Source organism: Rhea americana, unplaced genomic scaffold, assembly GCF_003343005.1.
Source record: "Rhea americana isolate MKP2758 unplaced genomic scaffold, rheAme1 scaffold_78, whole genome shotgun sequence".
In the NCBI taxonomy this organism is placed as follows: domain Eukaryota; kingdom Metazoa; phylum Chordata; class Aves; order Rheiformes; family Rheidae; genus Rhea; species Rhea americana.
In genome coordinates this window covers 1,791,639-1,819,518 of record NW_028186956.1, presented here as the reverse complement: position 1 = coordinate 1,819,518, position 27,880 = coordinate 1,791,639, and the positions used below count along the sequence as shown (strand labels likewise).

Here is a 27,880-nt window from a genome sequence, read left to right as displayed (position 1 = left end):
CAGGGCCAGTCCTCTCCTCAGTGTGAGGCCGGGGTGCAGGGAGTGATGTGCTGGGAGGCACAGGGCTGCCCGGGAAGGGACAGTGCTGCCAAGGGCTTGCTGGGGGCAGGGGGGACCACGGGAAGGGGTGGAAGAGGCCAGGAGAGGAACAGGGGAGGCATGGGCAGGTGGATGGTGCAAGGTTCTGGGGCTGAGGAAGGAACCTTCCAGCCTCCTGTTGGGTCAGTGTGGGGCTGGCTGGCTGGGAGCAAGGGGGCAGGAACGGACAGTGGGAGGGGATTTCTGCAGAAGCAGGATGTGCTGTGGGGCAGACTGTTTGCCAACCCGACAGCCTTGCATGGTTAGATGACTGGCCTGGGGGACGGGGGTGAGTGATCAATACTGTTTACTTTGACTTTAGCAAGGCTTTTGACACTGTCTCCCTTAATATCCTCATAGATGAACTGGTGGAATACAGGCTAGGTAAGTGGTCATCGAGGGGGACTGCAAGCTGACTGAGCTGCCAGGCTCAGAGGGTTGTGACCAGCAGCACACAGCCCAGCTGAAGGCTAGTCAGTCGTGGTGCCCCCTGGGGCTGATACTGGGGCCAGTATTGTTTAACACCTTCATTAATGATAAGGACAATGGGACCAAATGCTCCCTCAGCAAGTTTGCAGGTGATGATACCGAAGAGGGAGTTCCTGATACATCAGATGGCTGTGCTGCCATTCGGAGGGACCTGGACAGGCTGGAGAGATGGGCCTCATGAACCATCTGGCTGGAGGAACCTCATGAAGTTTAGTAAAGAGAAGTGAAGAGTCTTCCACCAGAGGAGGAAATACAGGGTGTGAGCCAACTGGCTGGAGAACAGGTTTGCAGAGAAGGACCTGGGGGTCCTGGTGCACAACAAGTTGAACATGGGCCAGCAATGTGCTCATTGGCCAATGTGGCCAAGAAGGCCAATGGTATCCTGGGGTGCATTAGGAAGAGCATTGCCAGTGGTTGAGGGAGGTGATCCTTCCCGTCTGCTCAGCCCGAAAGAGGCCACATCTGGAGTGCTGGACCCCCAGTACAAGACAGACATATAGGATCGAGTCCAATGAAAGGCCATGAAGGTGATTAAGGGACAGTAGCATCTTGTACAAGGAGAGGCTGAGAGAACTGGGACTGTTCAGCTGGGAGAAGAGAAGGCTCAAAGGGGATCTCACCAGTAGACAAATAACTGACAGGAGGATGTAAAGAAGATGGAGCCAGACTCTTCTCAGTGATGCCCAGTGACAGGACAAGAGGCAATGGGCACAAGTTTAAACACAGGAAACTTCATCTGAGCACTTTCACTGTGAGGGTAGTTGAACACTGGAGCAAGTGGCCCAGACAGGTTGTGGAGTCTCCATCCTTAGAGCTATTCAAAGCCATCTGGACAGGGACCTGGGCAACATGCTTTAGGTGACCCCGATTGAGCAGGGGAGTTTGAACCAGATTATCTCTGGAGGTGCCTTCCAACTTCAACTATTCTGATTCTGGGACTGGCTGTGAAAGCAAAGCTGTGACCAATGTGGGGATGTGCTCTGACTTTTGATACCCAGAGGTAGCCTTCCCCAGCCACTCTCATCGTTCCTGCCCAAAGCATGCTTGGACATCTGTTGTGACACGTTTCTGCACTGCTACCTTTTACTCTAAAGCCACGAAGTACCCTTGCTGCAGCTCCAGCCTTATCTGTCACCCAGCAAGGCAAGGACAGAGTGGTCTCTTGTGGGGAAAATCCCAAGGACAGAGAGCTCAGTGCTGCTGCATTTGCTCTCCCTCTGCCAGTGTGTGGGCTGTGCCGCCGGGCAGAGACTGACCCTGATATTTTTGGGAAGAAAAGCCAGGAGGACAGTCGCTGCAGCTGTGAGACCTGCCTGTTGAGTTTCCCTGGGGCTGCCCTCAGCTTTCCCTTGGCACCCTAGCCCTGCAGTCTGTGATTGCCACTCCCAAACTGGCAGGACTGTGCTGTGGATGTGCACCTCAGTCTGTGCCTGTGGAAATCCCATGCCAAGAGCTCTGCTGGTGTTATCTCCTCCTCTGAGTAGAGCCAGCCCCACACACCTCCTGGAGACCCTTTCCTGAGCTTGGCTCAGACTCTCCTTGTCCATGCCGGCATTGGCACCTGCTCAGCATGGCATGGCCTAGTAGGCCAGCTCTGTGGGACTGTCCAGTCCTGCTCCTTCCCAGGCCTCAGCACACCCTGTAGAGGCTCCCACCTCACCAGGTCTTTGTGCTGCTTGTTCTGGACCAGCTGGAAGGCAGGATGTCCTGGATTTGCCTTACTCATGACCTTTCTTTCTCATCTGCAGAGAGCCAGCTGGGAGGGGGGGGGGGAACATGCTGTCGCAGACCTGTATCAGAGGCGCAGCCAATGTGATGCCAGCCAGTACCATTACGCACAAGGCAAGGAGCAGGCAGAAGTGGGTAAGTCACCAAAGCAGCRAATTCCCTGCAACCTGTGTGGTGGTGGATGCCTTAGTCCTAGTTTTATCATCAGAGTTCTGAAGGCTTTGCTAAGAGGAGAAGCCCCTTCCTCCCCCCCCTGCCCAGGGATAAGGGACAGCCCTGTCACATGGGGATGCTGATCTCCCAAGAGAGGTGGGCTGCTCCTGACCAAATTGTCCTCAAAGCAACTGAGCGGGAGAAGGGGGTGTGTGCTTCTGAGGCTCTGCCTGTGCTCTTCACCTCTCCCTGCTCCACTTAGGAGCTCCTCTTAGGCAGGTTTGGCTGCCTCCCTGGTGTCACTGCCAGCCCTGCCTGCCATGGCCACCAACCCGTTTGCTTTCCCAGACTGCTCTCTTGCCATCTTCTGCTCCTTGCACGCTGCCAAAGGCACCTTCTGACACTGCTCTGCCTTGAAGGACACTGCAGCCATTCAGAGTAGAAGGTGCTCAGGGTGGTACGGGCCAAGGCCCTSTCCCAGGAGATCTGGGGGCACTGATCTTGACTCTCCTGCTGCGGGACTGTGCTCTCCTTCCTGCTTCCTCTTTCAGCCTCTAGTGCTCAGTGGGAGCCAGCCTGCCCCAGCACCATCAGCTGAGTAGTGGTGTGCCACAGTTTGCGGACTCCTGAGAGCTCACAGTTAAAACGTTGGTCACGAAATCCTTACAGCTGGCCCTGAAGAGCTAACGCTGCCCAGTTCTGATACACTGCCTCACCCAAGCTTACTGTCTTCTAGCCACATCAGTAAAGAGACTATTCTAGTTTTGTGGCAAGAGCTATGAAATATAAGGCTGAAAGCCAACTTTGTCCTTTGTGTAGCTGGGTGCCCAGGGCCCTGGGTGTCCCAGGAGCAACTCAGCTAATCTCTCTGTTGATGAGACAGCAGCCCGATTCCAGGCAATGGCCCAACTTGAGACATAGTCACTGACTGACCCCTTACCCACCGGCACAACAAAGCCTGTAACAAACTGTTGTGTTAGAACACCAGTGGGCATTTTTGAACAGGCCTGAAGAAGCTATAGCTTCTGGTCTGTGGGTCAGTGCAGCTCCCGGCCATGTGCGAAGGAGAGCCCAGTCCTGTGAGCTGCACCAAGAAGCCTGTGCATCCAGGACCAGTGTGACAGGACGCCCTTGTGCTATTCCTGGGGCAGACATTAGGTTTTGCATAGTGCTGCAAGACACAGGCAATACTGTCCATGAAAACAGAAAACCAGAACAAAATGTTAACTTCAGAAAAAACATGTGTGGGGCCAGAAAGAAAGACACCCCCCCCCCCCCAGGCACCAAGGGAATTCCCAGCCCCTCTCCCAAAGCCCATGTCACCCAGAACTGACCAATGATCCTGTGACTAAGAAACTGTACTTTGAGGTGTCATACAGAGAGGGCAGGTGCTTTGGAGGAGGTGGGTGTTCCCTTCATCCACAGCTGTGGGGGGCTCTTACAGTACCTATAAGCCTACCATGAGTGCAGGCTGGTGCCAACTGAGGTGACCACAGACCCACATGAGCAGAAGAGAAGCAGGACTTCCGGGCAAGTGGGCTATGCATGGGCCAGTATGTGCAGCACTTTCCTTTGCTCCTTGCTTTTAACAGCACCTGCTGCTTCTTATCTTAAACAAACAAAAAAAACACTGTACTTCTACTACTTAGGCCAGTTAGAAAATTTGCAGAGAAGTCACAGAATGAGAACAATTTTTTCTCTCCTTTTTTTTTTTTTGCCTAACAGCTATCAGCCTGGAGACATCATGGTCTGATTTTTTTTTTACTGCTTTTGAAGTGCTGCATCTCAGTGAGAAGCTGGCTCCTGAAAATTTCAGACAAGAAAAGGGCAAATAGGCTTAATGATTTTTCTTCTCCTTTTCTTTTCTTTTTTTTTTTTTTTTAAGTAGCACTTTGATTTTTAAAAATCAGTTAAAACACAACATTAAACCAAACAAAAGCTTTTTGTCTGATGTTAATTCTCAGGCAAAAAAATACATGCAGCAGGAAGCAATACTGGAGTCCAGCGCAGGGCTATGAGGATGATTAGAGGACTGCAGCATCTCTCTCTTATGAGGAACAGCTGCTAGAGCTGGGCCCGTTTAGCCTGGAGAAGAGAAGACTGAGGGGGGGGGGGATCTTATCAATGTGTATCTGAAGGGAGGGTGTCAAGGGGACGGGGACAAACTCTTTTCAGTTGTCCTGTGTAACAGGACAAGAGGCAATGACAGAAATTGAAGCACAGGAAGTTCCGCCTGACTGTGAGGGAGAATTTCTTCCCTGTGAGAGTGACGGAGCCCTGGACCAGGTTGCCCAGAGAGGTGGTGGAGTCTCCTTCTCTGGAGATATTCAAAGCCTGCCTGGATGCAACCCTGTCTAATGTGCTGTAGGTGACCCTTCTTGAGCAGAGGAGTTGACTAGATGATCTCCAGAGGCTCCTTCCAATCTCAACCATTCTGTGATACTGCTTCCTAGTACGTTACATTGGTAGTTTGGTTTATTAAGATCTGCCAAATAGGTTCCACTCATATTCATTCCAATCTCACTGGCTGTAGTCTAAGCTTAAAGACTAGCTTTCCAAAGGCCTTATTTTGACTGTTTTAAGCCAGAAGCATTGTTAGAGTATAGTGCCACATTGGCACTGAATTCTGGCTAATCGAGGCTTAGATTTAGAGGGATACCTAGAAGCTAGCATTAAAGTACCTCTTTTAAGTGTTTCCTGACCCCTGTGCTTGCTCCTGCATCTACACTGTAGTTCACCTTCCTTCTCATCCACTATACTGTGACTTGGACTGGGAAATGGAGCCCCCAAAATTATCATTTTTTATATATCCTAGATGCTTCCTAATTTCCTCAAACATTACAATGACTTGAGCCAAATATGCCACAGYGCTAGAAGAACAAAAAGCAAAACAGACAGGAATCTCAAAGTTGATACACCTGCCATACTCTTTGCAAGCTGTTAGTTGCCACATGGTGGAGGGAATCTTCCCCATTGCAACACCTTGACGTTGTATTAAGATTAATGAGCCCAGGAATCAATCTTAGAAAACTGGACAAGGTCTGGTTCATCATCCCTGGTAGCCAGAAAGGGAAAACAAGTAGAAGACAAGGTGGGTTACTCTATTTTCCTGCCTGTAAAGATAACAGATTACTAGTCCAGTAAAGTCTCACTCACACATCAACTCATAGGCTAAAAGCAGGACTAGATTTATGTAAGAGGCTTTTATGCATGGAAGTCCAACAGTTCAGGTGGTAAGATAAGTTACCTCTGMAGCAATACATGACTGCAAATTAGCAGTTTTAGTGTCTAAGCATTACTTCAAATTTTTTAAGACACTAAAATAGAAGGAGGAAAAAACATCTAATGATTAACTCCAATTTGACTGTAGCACTCATCTCAACAGCATAAGACTTCACAATTAGAGAGATTTTTTTTAAATAATATTCAACAGAAACATGGCACTTTACATCTTCAGGGCACTGAACATACAGTGATTACTCCTCACAACATCCCTGTGAGGTAGGCATTGGATTGCAGTTACTATTGACATGTGGACAGTGGCATAAAAGTATGTAATCAATCTTGCACAATTAACAAATTTCAACCCATCTAAGCATGAACAGGCTCTCAATGACTTGACAGAAAGCACAGGAGTGGGGCAAAGCTGGTATTTGATCAGCTATATTCTTTTATCTTGGTCAGTTACAAGTCCTAGGGTCCAACCCTGTTGCTCCCCTGTATCACCCTGCAAAAAATCCTTGTTAAAAAAGATAAGCATGCACCGATTTATTAGAAAGTGAGATCTATAATAGAAATAGAAAAAAAAAAACCCTTTAATTGAGCCTAAATTTGAAAAAAAACAGGAAAGACGTTTGGCTGCCCAGTCAAACAGAGCAGTTTCAGCTTTAGCCATTTATGTCTCTGCCATAGCATTTCAACCTTCAGCTCCAAATAATAGTATTTGCTTGTCCTAAGAACATCTACAGGAAAAAGTCTRGTAGGCTGATCACTGTCTCACAGAAACTACGCTTATAGCATGGTACAGGTATAGGTAAAGGTATAGGTAAATTGTTCTGAAGTCTGAGAGATCCTTGGGTAGGAGAGGGAACTTTTGGGTTTAGCTCTAACTTTGTTTTAAAAAAGCCCCATTAGTATACCACTTAAGCAAGTAAACCTCTCCTTTTGAGTATTTTTGTGGGTGTAGGACGACCATAAAATAGAAGTTTTGTAAACTTTAACATAATAAAAAAATCTAGTTGAATATAAAATTGATTCATTTTATTTAATAACTTTCTATTGTAAATCAACTTTAGGAAAAAAAGTATAGCTGGCAATATGGCTATTGTGATTAACTCATCTTCCTATCCCTTTCAGTTGAGAGATTTCTGAAAAGTTAAGACACTTCCCAGGAAAGGTTCATATCCTCAACCTGTAAACTGTCAAAGCTCAGCTGAAGTCAATGTAGTAGTAACAATTTATACAGGCTGAGTAGCTAATCCATTGATTCCTTCATGTGCAGTATCTGTGATAACGGTCTGTCTCTGAGTTGAGAGATGACAATGGCTGAAGAGGCCTGGCTACACATACTCTGAAAAAACAAAATACATCATCTTCCCCAGTAGAGAAATCTTCATTCTTTTGTAATGGAAGATTCATTCTGACAGAATAATAATTGTGCATTAAGATGGGGCAAGAGTAGAAAGGTGGCTTGTAGAAGAAACATCTTCATTTTTGAGGAGGAAAATGGGGAAGAAGTGTTGACACTATTAACCACTGGACAAATGAACTTCTAATCTGAGATTCATTTTTGCTTTTATAAATGAAAATTTTGCTGCAATTACCCTCCCCTAGGGAACCTTAGCCTTGGTGAATGTGCAGAAATTTTTAATCCACAGAGCAATTGTAGTCTCCAGACAAAAAGATGAAAGCTCAGAAGTGCACTTCGTATCTCCTGCCTCAAAGGCTTAAAGTGCTAAGTTTGATATATCCAATAATTAAGCATCTTTCCTAGTCCTTTATTTTTTTAAATGAAACTTTATCTTTGGTTTCCTGTATCTTCTCTGTGATTTTATCCTTTGTCTCCTCCATCTTCTCTGTGATTTTATCCTTTGTTTCCTCCATCTTCTCTGTGATTTTACCCTTTGTTTCCTCCATCTTCTCTGTGATTTTATCCTTTGTTTCCTCCATTCTGTCTTGCAGATACTCCTTTACTGGTGGTGGTGTGGACATGTAGCCATTCTTACGTAGATATTTGACAGTGAGGGATGTTCCTCCTAAAGTTACAGTATATCTGGCAGGAGTTGCAATCTTAAAGAAACCAAAGAACACATTATATGCAAAAAAAACCCAGGAAAATATTATCTAGCAAAAGGTATTTTTAATATTAAAAACTTATTTTGGCCAGTATCAGTGTCACATACTAAGAATTCCATTTATAAGAAAATAAGCTAATTTACAGTACATTCTCCAGAAACACATACCTTTTATTTAAAGTATCCATCTGAAAAAAAGAAGCAGGCATTACGCTTTCTTTTAAAAAAACCCTTATGGAAAGAGAATTAGGTGTCTGAGAATGCAATTCAGAACAGGCAGCCTGCAAATGTTAAACTATCTAAGCAAACAGGAAATACTGACAACAGAATATGCTTTAAACTCCAAACTTCACARGAGTATAGGCATTTAACTTTGGGTCTGAAAATAGGAACTGCGTATAGAAAACTAAAGCTAAAAGAGACCTTGACAGGTCAGCTAATCTGAACCTAGTGAACCAAGTTTGTTATTCCAGATAGATTAGACTAACCAATTCTTTCAGAACTTCAAAGATAAAGCCTGCCAAATCTTTCCTTTGCAGCCTACTCTACTACTTCTCCATCTTGAAAGTTTCTTTCAGTACTGCCAGATCTCCCAGCTATAATAAAATCTTTGCATTTAACCAAATGTATATATTGGTTTCATTTAGGCATGGGAATAATTAGCAAAAATCAGTGCTTTCACATTTTGTTTGGGAAAATAACTCCTATACGTAACAGATAAGAACATCATATTTCAGAAACCAATCAGATAAGACGTAAATTGCAAGTGAAGACAGGAGTCCATTTTGTTGAATAACATCTGACACGTTCAAAGTTTCCCATGCATGGACCATGCACATGTAAAGCCAAAATGATACCCAAACCTGACTGCAAATAATTGAACCAAGTGGACARTGAAAGTCCTCAACAACAATTGAAAACTAAGGCAGAAAGACAAAGTAAAGAATCCTTAAGTAAAAAAAAAAAATACTTGTACTTTTATCTGAAAATCGCAAAGTATTTAAAATTTACCTCTTTACCCCTGTTAATATGTAAGGGATATAGAGGAAAAACTTAATTGTAATTGAATATCTGAGAGCAGACAACCATTTGGCAGCAAATGAAACAGTTATTTTAAAAATACAGATGGGCTCCTTAAAGCTACACAGAGGCCATATCAACTTGCATATGACTATTTTTACTACAAGAATGAATGCTGAAATATAAGTTTATAACTATGAAAAGGAGAAAACAGCATTAATTCTTTCTGATCTAAACAAATAAACCCTGTTTAGTTCATCAGGCAAGATTTAGAGCTTATTTACAAGCTATTATTATACTTACTTTATACAATGCATATGCAGTTAGTGCATTTCCACTTTGGGAATTTTTCAGGATATTTACTATGCTGTCTGGTAAGCCAATCAATTCTAGGAATGGAACAACATTCACTCCTCTATCAAAGAAAAAAATGAAAATGAATAGAGAGGTATTTGAAACTTGAACAGTGAATTACAGTACCATTTACATTCTTATATTCAGTCATATAAACTTTCTAATTTGATAGCAAAATGTCTTTTCCCTCTAAACAATATACTTACAAGCTTTATATTCTTGGTCATATAAGCAAATCAATCCTTTTTTCAGCATTGCCCCTAGAGACGAGCCATTTACATTATCACTGTTGGGCTGAGCAACTACTAGCATGATTTGAGTCCTAGGTTCCTGTGTTTGGAGGTAAGTAGATACAGCAGTGGGAAGACAGCTACTTTAGTTCCAGTTATGCAGATTACACATGATGTGAACAGATCTGTTTTGCCTTTAAGAAAAAAAAAAAAAAACTTTTCTTTTTAAATTTTGGACTAATACGCAGCATGCCTAGAAGTCTAGAACCTGGAGTCTTTCATACCCCTTTAAATACATCAGAAAAATGGAATCTGGCAAGGGAAAGGAAGGGACTCCTATATTCACAGGACTTCAGGGCTCTTTTACACATCTGTTCTACTTGGTCAATATAAGGGGGCAATATAGGCCAAGGGTCTCCTATCACAGTTTCTTTCTATTTGAAAATCAGGGAAACCAATAGGAACCCTGAAAAAAAAATAGTATTTCTTCACTTTATGGATTCTGTATTATTATCCAATATTTCTATCAAATATTTTAAGCATTTAGTCCTCTGTGCATGTGATCACTATTATCAGAAACAACAATGGGCATGAGTTATTAATAACTACTAGAATTTACAAGCTAGATATCTATCCTCAGAGCATAAAATAAAATAAAATCTAATAAAATTGAAAGACAGCATTATTCAGTGGTATTAAATAAACAAGCATGGTTTAATCTTGTATCATGAGCAGTTATTCTGAAAGTTATTTTTCACTTCAAGAGGTGCTGCTCCTCTAGCGCAACAAATTGGAGCTTTGTTATAATTAGTTTCTAATTAAATATTTCAGTTGCTTTCATTTGTCAAATATATATTTTAGCAGCTAACAAAAGTATTTCAAGAATAAACTATACTCAATCTGAAAAGTCTGGATGCAAACATAAACTTGGATTCACCTAAAGCAAAATATTTTAATAGCTCGGGACCTTTATTCCTCTGATATGAGCTAAATTTAGAATGACATTTGGATCTATAGCTCCTAGAAAGGGCAATTATGCCAGCTGGTTAGAGTAACTAAAACAAACACTTGTGTGGTAAGGCATTCTGATGTCAAAGACACATCCTTACCTCCGCAAACTGCCATTGTTGCATGCTTTCTATTATTAAATATACAACAAGAGCAATCCAGAGATGAACATTTACTTAGATTTTGCAAACCATTTGCAGATAGATAAAACTTCTTTCATCTGTACTAACAGCTCATAGCTGATGTAGTTTATTCTAATAAATGCCATTTTCCAAAACAGCATCTGGCACACACTGTAGCTGAAAGAAACTAAAATTAGAACTATGAATTATATATATTAATGAATATATATATACATTTTATAGTTCCCTCTGTATATACACACATACATACACATTTATTTTCCCAAATACTTAGTTTTCAATTCAAAAGCGTGGCCTATAGTAGTAACTTCTCCAGTGGCATAGCAAGAGAGGAAACAGAAATAGAAAAGGAAGAAAGCCCCTACATGGCTAGTGAAAAGCTCAGAATGAAGTGAAAGACTTGAAAGACCAGTGATAGGGACAGGCTGAGGTTAGAGGGCAGGAAGTGGTGATTATACCTTTCAAGTCCAAAAATGAAGAAGAACACCTGGATCTTTGTCTACACACCTCATCCAGCAATTCAAAATCACAAGTGCAAACCACTACCTTTACCTTGTGATAGGTTACTAATCAGTTCCATATTCTTTAAATCCATGTCTATTTTGAGGAGATTTGCATTCCTTCAAATGTTAACATAGTATTTGGTATACAGAAATAATCACATGTTAACAGTAGTTATTTGACACTGTCATGAATCCTATAATATTTTGAATATCAATCTTGGGCTTTAGTTAAAAATGTAGCCTCCTTTCCCTTTTACAAATAGAGGTGGTTTCTGACATGTAATAATAATTTATATTGCAGAAATTCTTTCTTTTCACCTGTGAAAGTCACCTCAATTTAACAGCAGTATTGGGCATTGCAACAAAATATCAACTTACTTCATGGCTGCATAGTAAAAGGATCCAAACCATACAGTGGAAGTCAAAAGATGCACTGGAATCATGACTTTTCCATACTGTTTAAAAGTTTTCTTGAATCTCTGGAAAAGACTAATTGATTTGTCTTGTAATGGATCAGGGTCTGAAGAATCTGATTCTACAGGGCTCTGCTTGGGCATAACATTGGCTGAAGTCAAAGCATTTCTCTCTTCTGGTACTTTGTCAGGAGCGTTTGCTGGCTGGGATGAAAATGCACTTTTCTTTGAAGCAAACAGCGCTGCACCTGCATGATGACATCGTTTAGGAGGGCCCAGTGCCAAAATCACTTTGCATCCAACATTAGATGAGACTGATTGTTCTTTTAAGCACTGAAAGATATTAGTGGGAGAAAAAAACAAACATGTCCCATTTGCCAGCTGAGATGTGGTTTGTAATATSCTCCTTTGCATTTTGATGAAATGTGGCTGAGGTTCCTATAGAAAGGAAATAAGAGGGACAGAGTGAACAAATTCCATTTCAATAATCTTATTTGTAATTGCTCCAATACTACTTGAAAATATCCTCAAATTTTAAATTGCTTTCTGTTCCAGGACAAGTAGTGCTAATTCTTCTAACTTCTAAAAAAGGTTTTCCTTATCTTGCTTTATAGAAGTTTGCAGTTTCTTATTTTCTAGGTTTAAGCAAATCATTTCAGATCTCACTTCTTCAGTMTTAAAATGGCCCCTTCATTTAACACACACTGCCCTTCACAAATAAAATGCTCATTCTGCTCCTCTAAAACTATGTTTAGATGTTCAGTGGTAATTATTGCTTTCATCTACTTAATCTGGTACAGCTGTTGAAAAGTTACCCTTGAAGCTTCACTTTTAGTAGCAACTGAGAGTTCGAGTGATACCTCCAGCCTAAATAAATGTAGTACTTCCTCACTAAATTGTTCGAATTATGGGATGTTCTTGAAGAGAAAATAGTACCTGTAACACAATTAAAACTAAATTTTGATGTCAATACATTCTTAGATTTATTGTCCTTTTTAATATTCTGAATTGAAAAAAAATCACACACTAAAATAATAGTCTTAACAGTAACAACCTAACAACAGCCTGATAGTATATATCTGTAAAGAACGAGGACGGTGCTGTTGCATATCAAGTATTAACGAGAACAAATTTACACTATAATCTCAGAAATATTACAATGAAAAGAGTATTTTAAAACTGTAGACAGCCCTGTTATCCTTCTGATTTTGAATACCTAACAGTTATTTATGGAAGCTCAAAAGAACCATATTCCCCACAAAACAGAGGGAGGAATTTTCATTGGCATGTATAGACATCGAGAAGTTGTTCTCCATAGACTGGCAAACTACGAACTAATGAATGCAATACTAACTCTTTCTCCTTTAATTTATACAATTACAAGTTACAGAACTACTACATTTTCTTCCTTCTAAGAAAAGCAGCACTGGCTGCTTTGTCTAACAAGTGCTAGCTAAGTTAGTTACCTTAAAACTTTCAAATCTTTTTGATGTTTTTAGATCTTTTATTACCGTAACAATTCTTAATCTAAACTAGAAATCATTCAAGTTTAATTCAAACTCCACTGTCATCTGCATGTTTGTCTTCCCCTTCACCAATAGCCTTGGCTAAATGTCAAGTGGGTGTTTTGATACTGAATTCATCTAGACTGTTGAGAAAGATAAATACTTCACATATAAACAATTTTCAAAAAATAAAAAGACTCATACTTGCCTCTTATTCCTTTACAGATATACAAAAAAAAGTACAAGTTTTTGATCTTTGAAAACTTTTTCTTCTTCTGCTAATTCCCCACCTTTCAAAAATATTTCTTGAACATATTGAAGACTCTGTCAAAGTAGGAAAAAAGGCACATTTAGAGAAACAGAAGCAGACAGAACAGTAAACTAGTACTGAGAAGACTTTTGGATGGCCTGAAACCTTGCTTCCTGAAAAGGGTATCAGAGTAATTTCTGCTTTGGACTCTAGTAGGCTAACGGCAGAGTTTTTCTGGGTTGCTCTAAGTTCCTTAATTGTGAACTACTGCCTCTTTCCAAGTGATAAAAGCTGTATAATCCAAAAGCATTCTTGTTGGATCATTTCCATCTATTAGTTTTCCAGATATATTTGCTACAATCATTATGCTGTAATTGAAAAGCTTGATGTGGAGAAAAGACTGGAGGAATGGTTCTGAACTCCCTGGAAATCTCTTCTATTCTGTATGTGAAATACAGGCACCCACCTTTGTTGAATTCACACCAACAGAGGAGGTATTGCCTCATGTGGAGGAAATGCGAACTCTTGTCTCACGTAAGGAAGCTGTTACTGACTCCTAATGAATTATAAACTCAGGGGAAGCCAAGGAGTACTGCTGCTTATACAGCAGTAAATCAATTAGAGGTACTGCCTCTCAGCAAGTCAGTCTGTGTCAAGGTACCTGTAAGAATTCACTAGAAGTAAAAACTGCCTGTTGTACTTCTGATTTTATGAGAAGCAGAGGTTTTTGTYGTGTTCCTAGATTTAAATGCAATTGCTTTTCAAAACAAAAAAAATTATGAAAATGCTAATATTCAAGTAAAAGCGTTAAGRTCATAGAATCATAGAATCACAGAATCAGTAAGGTTGGAAGGGACCTCTGGAGATTATCTAGTCCAACCCCCCCTGTTCAAGCAGGGTCACCTAGAGCATGTTAGACAGGGTTGCATCCAGGCAGGCCTTGAATATCTCCAGAGAAGGAGACTCCACAAGCTGTCAGGGCAACCTGGTCCAGTGCTCTGTCACTCTCACAGGGAAGAAATTCCCCCTCACGTTCAGGCAAAAATTCCTATGGTTCAGTTTCTGCCCATTGCACTGTCTTGCACCAACCACCTTACTGATTTATGGAAATAACAATAAACTAGCAAAAAGGAACCATTACCACTTATAGTACATTCCTGGGGAATAACACTGTCCACAGAGGGTAATTTTCCCCTCCCATCTAGCAGCGCAGCGCATTCTCAGCATTTGTCCCAAATCGGCATTCACAATATCCAGCCAGCAACCTCAGCAAGGATAACTATCAGTGGGAATTYAGGAACTCCTGAGTCAGACTTCCACTGCATCTCACAATTCACCTAGCTTTCAGTGGATAGTATCCTATCCAAAAATACCCGTTCCAAACAAGCTTTGTAAACTGTCAACATAGAGCATGGAAGAAATGATGCTGACCACTCCGATTCACACAGTCTTAGAAGGAGGTAAGAATTGTCACTATCATCCTGTGTACAGAAATTGATGGCAAGAGGCAAGAAGAAACTGAACTGCTATATCTAAGTTTTCCCACTAATTACATATCTCAGAGCACCACTTCTAGGTTTTGCTGTCAAGCATCTATTTGATGGCACAAAGGTAATATTGTATCAAGCATAAGGTTAATTGCTACCACCGCAGAACATTACAATATGAAATGGCTTCCAGAGCGCCAAATTACATTTTAAGCCAATTCTCCTTAATAAGAGGTGGACATCACTATCTGTTCAACACTCACTAGTCAGTAGCTAATATACTGGTAAAGGAATTCTGTGAGCAAAGACCACTGTGCACTATATCATGAAACTTAACAATAGTCAAAATGTCACTGATGGCTTTGAAGTAGGGGCATTAGCAGGTTCACTGCTAAGACTTACCATGCCATTTTTTTGTTCCTTTCTCACTAGATAGACTCAAAACTCATTAACTAAAGCATTTCTTCCATGATGCAAGGCCTGGCTGGTCAAAGGGAAGCTTCTAACTGTCACAGGTAAATCCTGAAAAGATCCTGAACCCTAGAGGCATAGATGGTAGTATGATTCTAGTTATTATGAGAATCAGCTTACCTTTTGTTTCTCTGCTTAAAAAAGGTTTTTTCTAGATACTTGATATATAAAAAGGTTAAAATGAGTCAAAAATGATACTGCTGGCATTTGGAAGAATGAACAAAACCAAGTTTTTCATAGCAAGGCTGTAAATTTCCAGAAGATCCTTATACATTTTATAGGTACTTGCTTTACTTTGCAAATCGTAATGAACAAAGGAGATATTTTTGAAATGTCAGCAAGTTGGAGAGGATGCTACTATTGAATATCACTATGCACCTAGAGGAAGAAAGTGTTATGTCTATAATGATGACAACAGAGATTAAATAGATGGCAGAGATGACAGCAAATGAATAAAATAACAGATTAAAGTAACAAATTAATGTAGCACATACTTTGTAAATTGATTTATTAGAAATGAACATTGTTAAGAGGAGATGGGTGCAGATGGTCAATTGTAATTTTTTAAAATTAATTGGCTCAACACTGCAAGAAAATCTTAAACAGAACAAACTACACAAATGTGTACTGTGCACAAATGTAGTACACTAATGTGGCTGTAGCTCACAACAAACATGAAACTGTAGTTGTTTCACCCTTCCAAAACATAAGAATAAAGCAGCAATCTGTCCTTTAAGTTGGGATTAGTGAAAGGAGTTCCTAGTGTCATGTGCTTTCCACATGCAGCATGAGAAACTGTGTCAGTCTATGGATTTGTTACATAAAATTATTTTCTAAATAGAATACTTTCTCCAGCAAATTACTGGAGCTATACAAGTTTTATGATTATCTATGCAACTTCTAGTTGTTAAAAACATCTCAAAATCTAAGAAAGTCGGGACAGTAACCTGAATGTTATCTGCAAGTGAACAGAGTCACTTTAAAAAAGTTATTTCTCAAAATAAATGTTTTAGTGTATTTCAAAATTATTCTGCTCTTGCACGATGGTGCAGACGCAGCTAATGGAAGGAAACTAGAAACTYAAAACAGTGTGGTGGAAAAGCTGGTGGTTTGTGACACAGGAATATTTCTTTTGAGGGGAAAATCCATTTCAAGTGTCTTCAATTTCTGTACTAGGTCTGTCTTCATGACACAAGAAAAAAAAATACCAACACGGAGAGGTCTAAGAACAGATATAGCTGTTCTCTGCTCATGTGGTCAGTAACTCAATAGATGTACTAGGACAAAATATGAAACAATACGTAACACTTCTGGGCTAAGGTTTCGTCTTCAGTGCTGTCATATTCTGGTTGACTATTTGGTAGTATCTCCAGCTGTCTGTAAATTGAGCTGAAGAGATCTTTGCTGTTCAGGGCATGCTCCTTGTTGGGATTCTTGAATATCCATTTAATTTCTGAAGGCACGTCTGTCTCAGGACAAGTTATTAACAAGCCCTCTGACATAAAGGAAGTGCTCTAGTGGGTTCTTGAACAAAAGCAGAATTCAACTTCTGGCTACAGTGCCAGAAGTTTTGTTTATGAAACTTTCGTATTTCTGTTTTAATTTAGATCAGCTTTGGCATAAAACTGATGAACTCCAGAAGTATCCAATCTCTTGCTCTGCTAGATTTTTACATTCCAGTGACTACCAGGAAGTAGAGATTAGACTTGCTTTTCCTCCTGAGGACAACAGAATGTCTGCATGCCACAGAACGGGTCTGTATGATTATCACAAAACTGATGGTTTTGAATATGTGCTAACAATTCAAGCAAAAAACTAACCAACTAACCAAAAANAAAAACCCAAAAAACCCACAAGATCATTGGAAAACACACAGATAACAAGGCAGGCCAATATAGGTGGAAAACAGTGCAGCCTGGGACAGTCTATCTGCTGCAGGAAAGAGAAATCATGCCAGAAATAGATGAAGCTTTCACAAGGTAATTTAAAAACAATTATCCTGTTACAATTAACAAATTTTGAGCTACGAAAGAGAACAACAACAAAAATAAAAGAGAATGTATATAGATTTAAGTTGGTAAAAACTTCAATGTAAGTTCTCTTTTGAAAAAGAGGTCAGCAACCATTTAAGGGAATTGAGGATATATTCTATGCAAACTATACTGGTTTATTTACTCATCTTAGTTCTATTAGAATCACTCTGGACACTATGTAAATATGGATGGTTTTAAAACAGTTTCATTTGTTCTGTTAGTATTTAAAAAGAAAACATTAATTATACCACAGGAGAGTTCCCACTCAAAGTCCATGAGTCTTTTCCACTCCCAAGGCACCATTCTATGAAATCAGAAAATTAATTTACATTCTTGTCATTTTTAGTTTAAAATCAAGCAAGCTTTGAGGCTTRGGTGTGGCATATACAATACAGTTTTGAAAGGACACAAACCAAGTTTTCAGAAATCCATTTAAGCTTACCTTTGCATGAAAATGATATAAAAAATGCAGAAATCTCATATAAGCTATTCAGTAAAGCTTAAAAAACTGGACTATGTTACAATGTTTTACTAAGTATAATTTTTAAAAACCTTAAAACTTGTCTTTTAAGTACAAATTTGTACTTAAATTTGTTCCTTTCAAGAACTTACTGACAGTWTATTCTTAAAAAAACCTTGCTAAACATTAAGACAATAAAACAAAACAAGACAGACATATTTGAACAGAAAACATATGTGGGCTGCAGAAAAGTTAGGTACACATTTTAAATACAACTAACCATAAATCTCCTAGAAACTGAAATGGTTTAGCATGGCATACTGTCACTTTCTATGGATGTGAAAAGGTAGTGTATTTGCAGTTTTTAATATCTGTATCAGTACCTCAACAGTGTCTGAATGAGCTTGCAGAATTCACATTTTGACCCTAATTACGTTTCCAGTGTCCCTGGAACAATCTGTTATGTATTTTAAACCATGAAACTGGTTGTAATTTGAAGTTTTGTGACCACTTTGTTAACCATCCAGGGCAGTTCCAATAACCATAACCCTACATTTTAGGCTAAAGACCATAATGCAAAATAAATACGGTAAATTTATTAAAATCTTTGTCAGAATCATATTCTAGAAACTCCATGCAAGGATAAACTCTTGTAGTCAAATTGTCCTAGAACATTAGCCCCATTCCACTTCCATCATGTCTTATCTCTACAATCGCTTCAGTTAGTAAATGCTATGCTATTACTTTTTAATTTCTTGTATTACTACAGTACAGTACTGATTCAAGAGCAGAAGAGACAACCACCTTTTTAGCCTTATTTTATCTAAGCTACTCTTGTTCTTATTAAGACTTGGTCATACATTTCTGGTAGAATAAATATACTGAGATCACAAAAGTAGAATAAACTCTGGTCTCTACATACACAAAAATCTTTACTACTACGATCTTATTATACTTTAATATTAGAAATATAAAGCAGAACAAAAAGGCAGCTTTAAATAGAAGAAGAGTTCTTGTAGAGTTTTAAAAATTCTGAATGTTCAGATTCAGAAGGTAAATAAAACAGGATAATCTTATACTATGTCTACATACTATGTCTACATGTTAAGTCTGGAATACTAAGTAGAAGGCTTAACAGCTAACCTTCTTCCAATCAAATATGATAGCAGTATCCTCCTTTTCCTTTATTGAAAGGCATTACATTTCAAACTTCCATCTATTGAGCATGATGTAAAAGTATGAATGTTATCTAATTTTTCAAAAAGAAAACATCACAGTTGTTTACAATGCTTTTCGCTCTCCAGARATATATTTTTAATGACTGACGCTATTCTATCTCATTAACTCCATATTCTGGCTTTGCAGTATTGAAGATCTATGCTGGGTTCTTTCATTCAGAAGTTTCATTCTGCCCTCTACTGATTTTTTACATAAATACACCTCATACASTAATAATACAAAGGTCTAATTAGCAGCTCTTTTCACCACAAGCATTCCTCCCAACAACTGTAAATCTGCTGGATGATCTTCTACATTGGTTGCAGCTCCATAAAAATAAAAGGCAGATGTTGAGGGCAGGGGGAAAAAAATCATCCTGGAAAATCCAAGAATTGATCTTAACACAAGTAACCAGTTTTCTAAGCATATCAGTCTTTTAACAACTTAGAAAGGAATTACTTTGTTTAAAAATTAATAGGTGCTTTACACCAGCAGGGTTCAACCAGGGAAGGAATGGTGACAGGGCAACAGTACACATGCTATTTCCARTTACAAAAATTTGTACATATCATCTTTTTTCTCAGTAGGAAGAAACAAATATATGAAAAACACTGGTAAGGGGATAGATCTACAAACAAAACAACCCACCTTTCAAAGTGCCATTCAACTGGGGAGTTTGTCCATTTGTCACTCTACACATAAGTGACTGTTAAGAAGCAAGCTGGAAAGTTATGCTTTTAGAGGTTAATCAAATCCTCCAAAAACTGGGCAAATGTCTGTACTAAAAAAGGTTAAAAAACACTTTGTTAGTTCAAAGAAGGGACTGTACTCGTCTGCTTATTTTGTGCTTCTATTTACTACTTTATAATAATAAACAAAATCTCCCATTCCTCCTTTCTACTTCCTTCTTTGGTTGCACGTTTTCCCAAGCAACCACTAGTATCTTCTTTCTTCCTTGTATCTTCTAGCATATCATTAAATAATTCCCCTCAAAAAAAAAATTTTTTTTTAAACCTCAGAGGGTTTTCAACTAGAGGGCCATTAACATGGCAGAGGGGGGAAAGGGCAGCAAAGTAGTGGGAAGTTTCTACTAAATAACCCTAAAGGGCAGCAAAAGGTAATTTACAGAAGCAAGCCTAACGCCAGCAGTTTCCTATATATGACTTGAAATTTCCTTAGGAGGAAAAAAAAAAAATCAGAAAAGGTGACTAATAAAGACAGATCAATTTTCTATACTTCACTGAAACATTTTTGAGAATCTCTCATGAACTCCCCTCTCTCAAATTTCTTCTTCTCAAGATCACTGGACACCTTCACTATTCTTCTCCATTTTTGTATTCAGTTACCTCCCCTTCACACCAAAAGACCTTTTCTCCTGATTATGATTTCAGTTTTACTTGTCTCCATGACAATTCATCCAAGTTTCAATTGGCAGATTCCTCACCCCTTTCAACTTTTGCCAAATCTCAAGAGTTCTGACTCTGCACTTCAACACACATTGGAAAACATTAGAAACATAATTATATCTATGTTCAGGGTTCAGATATTTCTTTTCTCAAGCTCTGCCTCTTCCATACACATCTCTTTTCACCAACAAAGCCACTAATAACAGTCAAAGGATTACAGACAAAACTGAACTCTAGCTTGCTCAAAAATCTCTGCAAACTCATTTTTGAATTCAGTTTGGATTCTAGTATGCAAGCTCATTTTTGGATTCATAATATTTCCAGTTAGTCAAGACTTCATTGACATACAAAATTTTGATTATAATATTTAAACAGCTCTTGTATTACTCCTGCAAGGAGTAATGAAAAATGCAGACACATTGAGGATATTGCAACTTTCTCTACAACAACTTGTGCTAACACTTTCAGCCTTTGACCGGACCATAAAATAACAGCATAGATATTCAAATACTCTCTCTTGACTAATTTTAGAAGGTATTRATTAGGTAAAGCCAAAAGGTAAGTTTCAAAAGAATTTGGAATACACTTAAATTTAGACCGTAATATCAACTTTGTGCAGCCTTCTACCTCATCTCGCACTGTGGCTTCCAAAACCATTTACTTTCTGGCCACGATAAATGCCATTTTGCTCCCTTCACATTGTCTTGTCTCATAGTTCTGTGTCCCTGCCTCAATAATTCAACTGCAATGSACAGTACTAATTGTAATGTAATTATTACATCATGTGTCTTGCATTCAAATTGTTCCAAATCACTTAAAGTAACAACTCCCTCCAAGTTAACAAGTCTTCCACCTTTCAAATTCACTAAAAGTGCTTCTAAGACTTTCAGAAAACGTGCTTACCAAAAACCCTGAAGCCTTACAAACTAGCAATATACAGAACAGCTCCAAACTACAAAAAATATCAATTTCAATATGAACAGAATTCACAGTGGAAGCATTAGATTCAAGATTCTTTTATTCCCTCACTACATTTATTTTACATTTTCAAACACTGCAAAGCTGTCATTTATTCAGCAAAAAATGTTCAGCTTTCAGCAGAATACAGTTGGCAGAAAGCCACTAAATATTCAAAAGTCAGTGCTGAATTCTCTGTTGTGAATTCAAACTTGCCCATATGGGGAAATATGTGTAGTATCAATCAGAAAATCTTGAAAAATTATGTGTGAAGAGGCTGATCAAAACATTTACAGAACACACACATGCTCCAAAACACACTCTTCATCTAATTGTTTTTTAAGTGCTATTTCCCACATTTCTACAAGTGAATGTGACTGTTCTTACAAAAACAGCATTATTGTTACTAAGGTCCTGTTTATATGGAACAGTATTTTTGATTGTTGAGTGGATAAAAGATCTTGCCCACCTTAGTACTTTCTACAGCATGTTTTGCCTTGTGAACATGATTGCTAATGTCCCACCCATGTAAAGAACAAAATTACATGCTCTGCAAGTGTCTAAAAGAGCATTGATGCATAGAGCAGTGACTTTAGACCAGAAGGAATTCTGAAAAAAAATGTAATAATAGGACCTCAGGAAGGCTCCTGCTTAAGTCTTAAGTAACAAGCTAGAAGTTCTAGAAGAGGCTACCACCCACCCCCTGCATGGCTTCCTTTCTGCTTACAAAGGGGTGCTCAAAATAACTCAGACAATCCTTAAGTACCAGCAGGAATCTTCCAGTCAGTGAGGCTCTCTGCTGCATTCTGCCTTGTCCCTTCGCACAAATCATCGAATCTTTGAGCCACTATTGGGAGTCCTAAGGAAATCAGATTATAGTGGCAAAAACATTTACTGCCTTCAAGGTGAGAAAGGCAGATAGTAGTGCCATTCTTAAAACTAGGAATTAATTTCTCCAACCTAGAAGTCTACGAAAAGATTTTATGAACTAGGAGGATAAAAGTGAAGCTGCAATGCTAAGAAAAATTACATCATCATCATTAACCACAGAGAAAAATGTAACTTGGTATTTTGATTTTCTAACCATCTTAGTAGCATGGATTTTTTTTAGAGAACCGGATATGAACAGTGAGAAAGCTGCCATAGTGACTCGACTTGGTTCTACCAATATGCTTAAAGATTTGCTTCAAGGGGAAAACAGACACGCTTGGCACAGGATGCTCTCAGTGATTCCACACCATTCAGAAACCCTGCCTGTTCAAATGTAGAAACAGAGTCAGTCTGTGAACTCCATACAAGCTTCAGAGGAGGTGGTCTCTGTCAGCCTGTAGTTTTATCAAAATTGCTAACGATTCTAAGTCAGCAGGAATTACCTTTTGCCCTCAAAACATTCTAACTGCAGAGTCAAGGAAAGAGTACATAATACAAAGTCATGAATATGGTCCTCAGGATTAACTCCTCAGTGCCATCTACCCAAATCATCTAACTTCATAATGAGCTACTGTTTGTATGAGACATCTTAGAAAGTTATAGCAGACTTCTGACATGGTAGAGAAGCCTACAGAAGAATGCGAACCATGAGATACCTCCCTAAGTGCTGGATAGTTATTAAAATCACAATATGTGCATGATATGAAGCTCTGTGAATTCACAAACTTATGACTGACACAGCTTAAACTGATAAGCCCTATTCATGGCCTACATATTGCTACTACTATTGCTTAGGAAAGAATACATAGTCAGAAAAAGACCTTCCAGGCAGCACTTGCTGTATCTAAAATATCTTTTTAAAATCATTCCTAGTAGCTATGGAAAATAAGTTATTCTTGCCCTTGTATGCTCTGCTGCAATACTTACAGGCAAAAAAGAAACAAGAAGGATGTATAATCCCAAATATTGTCCTTCATTTTTTTTTAAAGGGAAAGAATTCTTGACAACAGAACTAAGGAAAATTAACTTCCTATAGATTTTTGTCACAAGGTTAAATTTGCTGTTGTCCAAAAAACCCATGAAATGAAAGGGAGGGAACCTCACTGCAGTTAGGACTTTCATAATATCTCTCTCACACATACTCTCACATTTGCTAAAGACTGAATTTAAGTTGTAGCTATTTTTCAGAAGCATCGCAATAGGATCTCTTTTTTCTACTTGACAACTTTCATATAATGTCCACAGATTCTGCGATTTCTACCCCTCTGTCAAAATTATTTAATATTATCTCCTTGCCCATTCTTCCTTACTTTCCCTTGAAACTCAGGTGACCACCATAGGAAGTTAGGCTCAAAATTAAAATTACTATACATCTAATGTCATACCTACCTCTGCTGTCCAATACTTTCAAATGCCTTATTATTTACAGTCATGGGGCACCATAAACTATGCAGAGCTGTATACATACCAGCACTGCAGAATAAAAATAAACTATGCAGTATGATTTTCCTCATTCAAAAAGTTTTTAATGAGTTCTCTGTAAATACAGATTCTGTGACATAAATATTTTTGAAACAAAAGCCAAATAAATTTGCTCACATGATTCATTCAAGGAAAGTAATAGCAAACAAATTAATTTTCCAAGTCCTGTGTTATGTATTCTTGATTTTAAGACCAGATCAAAGCAATATAGATAATGTTAAAGACAAATCTCAAAATGTTTTATATACAGCAGCAAGATCTACCAGCATTACAGAAAAGAACGCAAGAACGGCAGGATACAGCCGCTGTTTACCAACCTCTTGAAAGATGTAGGTCTATCTTAAATGAAAGAAACAGCGACAAGTTCAAGTTAAAATGTTACTGTACTCAGAGAAAAGAATCATTTGACTGAGACACTGCATCCTTTGAAAGCACACCTCATTGTAAGAGTTGTGATCAACAAAAGCCAAGGCTTGTAATGATACAGAAAAATCCCTTCCTCAAAAAGAATTATCCTATGGCCTGGGATAGTGAAAAGAAAGAGATGTCAACTAATTTTACAATTAGTAAAACCAGTTTCTAAATCCATAAAACATTAGGAATAGCAGAGAGTTAACTGACTGACAAATCCTGAATCAAAGCACTACCTTAACGGTTAAAAATAAAACTGCCTTCACATTCTGTAAGTCTCTTCCAAAAATGACTGATGGAAGAGTGGAACAGAATAGCTGTAATGGTATTTATGTTTACTCAAAACCCACAAAACTCATCTAAAACCCTACTGTTGTCTCTCATAATTTGTTTACGAGGATTTAACTGTATAACCACTGTTCTCTTCCCTCCCCCCTACTCAATGCTGTAAGTGCAGACTACCCAAGTACTTTTAGAGAAGGAAGATTATCTGTTACAACTCTCTAGAACCACAATCACTGCTATGCAGCTTTAATTTTATTTGTTTACGTAATAGCTGTTCATGTGGTCAAGGTCAGTTTTGGACAAGATCAAATAGCAGATCCACTGGATTGAAATATACAGCCTAAGTTGCACTTTTATTTTTCGGTGCACAAGAACAGCCAAGACCTTTTAACCCCTTTGTTTAGGGGGAGCAGCATCATCTCTGGAAACATAACAAAAAAGTTTCCCTTTTTGTTGAATCATATTATGGTAGCTAGTTTGAAGCTGACTGGGAGAGAGTTGAGCAATGGGGTAGAAAAAAGGACTGGAGTTGTTCAGAGAGAGAATGAGGAATACATCTCCTGGAAATGCAAAGTTCATGAGAACACAGACTGTTACTGTTTGCATTACAGAAAAGTCTAGAAACCAACTAGGCCAAAGTCCTATTGTATAAACCCAGTGCTTTAAAGGAGAGATGATTTCTGTTCTGAACTGCCTGCTTACTAAGAAAGACAGAAAAAAAGGTGGGAGAACTGACACACCTAGACAAATCAATCTGGCCTGCTAACAGCCATTAAAACCCAGAATGTTGCTGATGGTTTGAAGCAATAAACTCTTGACTTAAGATAGCATGTTGGACTAATCACACATATACATGTGTTTTTTGCCTTACAAACTCTCAAGCATTCTCACCGTCCAGGAAGATTGATTTAATTAAATCATATTTTGTATCTAGGTCTCAGTGATTTTATTCCATTCTCAATACTGAATTTCATTGACGTGGTATTTGTATCAGCATCTACTTTTCAAAATACATTCAGCTTTAGCTATTTGGGTTTAGAGTGTATCAACACTAATTAGAACTCTATGTTGGATCTTCCTCCCAGCATGTAAAATTGACTGCAAAGAATATTATAAATCCAATCAGTAGTTTCACAGACTTTTTTTTTTWAAAAAAATCTACACTCTTTTTGCTTCTGCCATTTTGCTAGTTGAGTTCTTATCCTGAAGACCAACACTGAAAGCAGAGCTCCATCTATGAACATGACATATGCAAACTGAGGCCAGTTTCAGAGATTAAGGGGCATCAGGAACTCCATCTTGCAAAAACAGACCTGTTTCCATACATATGAACAAAGCTGCTGTCAGCTTATCGGCAGAAGAAACCAACTACAGCAGCAAAATTAAATGGATCCTTTTAGAAACAAAAATCACATCAAATCTTTTCCTGACAGCTACTACGGTCTGTGAAGTAGATTCGTAGGTAGTCACGGCTAGACAAGTGTTTTTAAACTTCTTACATGCCTTACATACTCTATTAGAGTCTGAATTTGCCTACTCAGCTTTTGCCAAGTGCAAGCTAGCTGATATCCACCCGCCTAAATCACTGAATGATTACTTTTCCCCCTCAATGGAAATACTTCTCAGAGTGCAGTGAGTACACTTTCTCAATCCTGCCATAGAGGCCAGTCATGTCCCTTTTACCTCAAACAGCCCAGAATAGAAAAGGAGACAAGCACCTGCTGTCAGCTACTTTGGAGGAGATGGGTAGTGGGGACATAGCCTCAGTGCACACATTTCCCACACAGAAGCAGCTGCAAGTCAAAGGCACAAGCAGCAAWGTATATCCTAAATTAGGAACCATCTCCCTGTATCTCCCCAAACTAACATGTAATTTTGGAAAAATTTTAAAGTTTACACTTATGATAGCAGTAACATCTTGGGGTGTAGGTAAGTTGCACATCATTCTCAGTCGGAGTTTGCTTAACCATTAGGTTCAGTAAAAGATTCTGCAACACTTAATGTGCTGCTTTCCATTTATGTTTCTCTTTGGAGCCAGTTTGTAGAAAGCACTTCAGAAATTGACATGAGTGACACTGAACATGTAGGTTTTATGTTTTTGTTTATTAAGTTGTATTAATCCACATCCCATCTAAAAGTAAGAGATGACTTGTCTGATCAAACAGTCTTACATAAAAGCTTATGACTTTTAATAACATGAYTGCCTGGATAACTCCCCTGGCTAATTACCAGCAGCAGATTCCTAATGCACACCCTAAAGCTGTACAAGTTGCCTGAAAGGATTCCATCTAGTTCAGCTGGCCACTGCCTCCTATGGATTCTGAGGCCTCCAAAGCTTGTCCAGCAAAACACAAGAGAAGAAAGAGCTGAAGGCTCAAGATGGTCAAGGAAATAAAAATCAACTAATGTGCAGATAAGAAGAACAAAAATTTGGAGATCTCTCGATTTTGAGACTCCCCTACTAGGGAAGGGAGCCCTTTGCTTGTACTAGCCACATGCCACAAGTGAACGACCAAGAAACATGCAAAACATTTATTGTAGAAACTCTTTGTACAAATACCTTCAGTAGAGCCTAAAAAAAATGAAGACATATGCAGACATAGCTGTCTCAGGAGAGAAACATCCTAGGAAGTGCAAGCCTACTACGATCCTTTAACGGTACAACCGTCAAGAGACTCGCGGCCAGCGTTTTTCACGCAAGAGAAAGTGACCCGTGACTTTTCGGAAGGAAAAGCAGTGAGGAGGAAGACGCGGAGCCCCGACCAGGCATTCAGGGCCAGCCCCTCTGAGAGGGCCGTCCCTCCTGGACATCAGCGGCCGCAGGTCAGAGCTGGCCCAAAGCCGCGCCACGGCGAGGGCGAAAACGGGGTCGGGACCCCGTGCGCGGCGAGGGAGCCTGCCCGGCGGCTGCGGATCGTGCCGCCTCCACACCCCGCCGCCAGGCCACGGCCCCCGAGGGCCGGCTGCCCCTGCGCAGCCCGGGGCAAGGGGTGGGGGAGAGCCCGCCGCGAGGCGCTGCCCTCCCCCCGCCGGCAAGGGCCGCGCAGAGGGGCTCCGGGAGGGGCCCGCCTCCCCCTCGGCACCCGCTTTTCGCCCGCTGCCGGGCGGCGGCCCCTCCCCCTCGGCCACAGCAAGCGGGTACCTTGTGGTCAAGGCACTGCTCCTCCTCACGGGCCCGGAGCCATGGAGACACACCGGGCGGCGGTTGACCCAACGGCCGCCGCTGCTGCTGCTGCTGCTGCTGCTGCTGCTGCTGCTGCCGCGCGCGCACTCGCGCACTCGCTCCCTTCACCTCCCCCACACCCCCCTCGCGCGCGCGTCAGGGCAACGTGCAGCAGCGCCCGTCCCCACCATCACCTTGAGGCCCAGCGGGGCCCGGCTGCGCACGCGCGCCCCGCCCTCCCCGCGCKCGGCCTCCTGGGGGTCGTAGTCCGGTCCCGCCTCAGAGCGAGCCGCGTCCCCCCCGGATGTGACGTGACCACATCTCCCGTCGCGTCGCGGCAACGTCACTTCCGCAAACAGGATGGCGGAGTGCTGTGCTCGGTGAGTGGTGCGCGCCGCTCCCGCACGGC

At 40.1% G+C, this 27,880-nt stretch overlaps 2 protein-coding genes across 3 annotated transcripts in view; one reads left to right on the top strand and one right to left on the bottom strand.

The window, feature by feature from the left end:
- Positions 1-5,835: 5,835 nt before the first annotated feature.
- Positions 5,836-27,711, bottom strand: MIMS1 (mitochondrial inner membrane scaffold 1). Of its 2 annotated transcripts, none has more exons than XM_085322509.1 (5): positions 27,666-27,711; positions 13,127-13,242; positions 11,379-11,851; positions 9,066-9,177; positions 5,836-7,737 (listed from the first exon to the last, which is right to left on the bottom strand). In XM_085322509.1, exons 3-5 carry the CDS (start codon positions 11,825-11,827, stop codon positions 7,438-7,440), a joined length of 861 nt encoding a protein of 286 aa, XP_085178635.1. In that variant the 5' UTR covers positions 11,828-11,851; positions 13,127-13,242; positions 27,666-27,711; the 3' UTR covers positions 5,836-7,437. The 2 variants fall into 2 exon arrangements, with proteins under 2 accessions (XP_085178635.1, XP_085178634.1); XM_085322508.1 differs by lacking the exon at positions 27,666-27,711 and adding an exon at positions 27,451-27,535.
- An 87-nt stretch (positions 27,712-27,798) lies between these two features.
- RNMT (RNA guanine-7 methyltransferase) overlaps positions 27,799-27,880 on the top strand; it is an 18,199-nt gene continuing 18,117 nt past the window's right edge. Inside the window, exon 1 of the mRNA XM_085322501.1 lies at positions 27,799-27,851. The gene's annotated coding sequence lies outside the window, so the exon portion shown is untranslated. The remainder of the gene's footprint in view (positions 27,852-27,880) is intronic.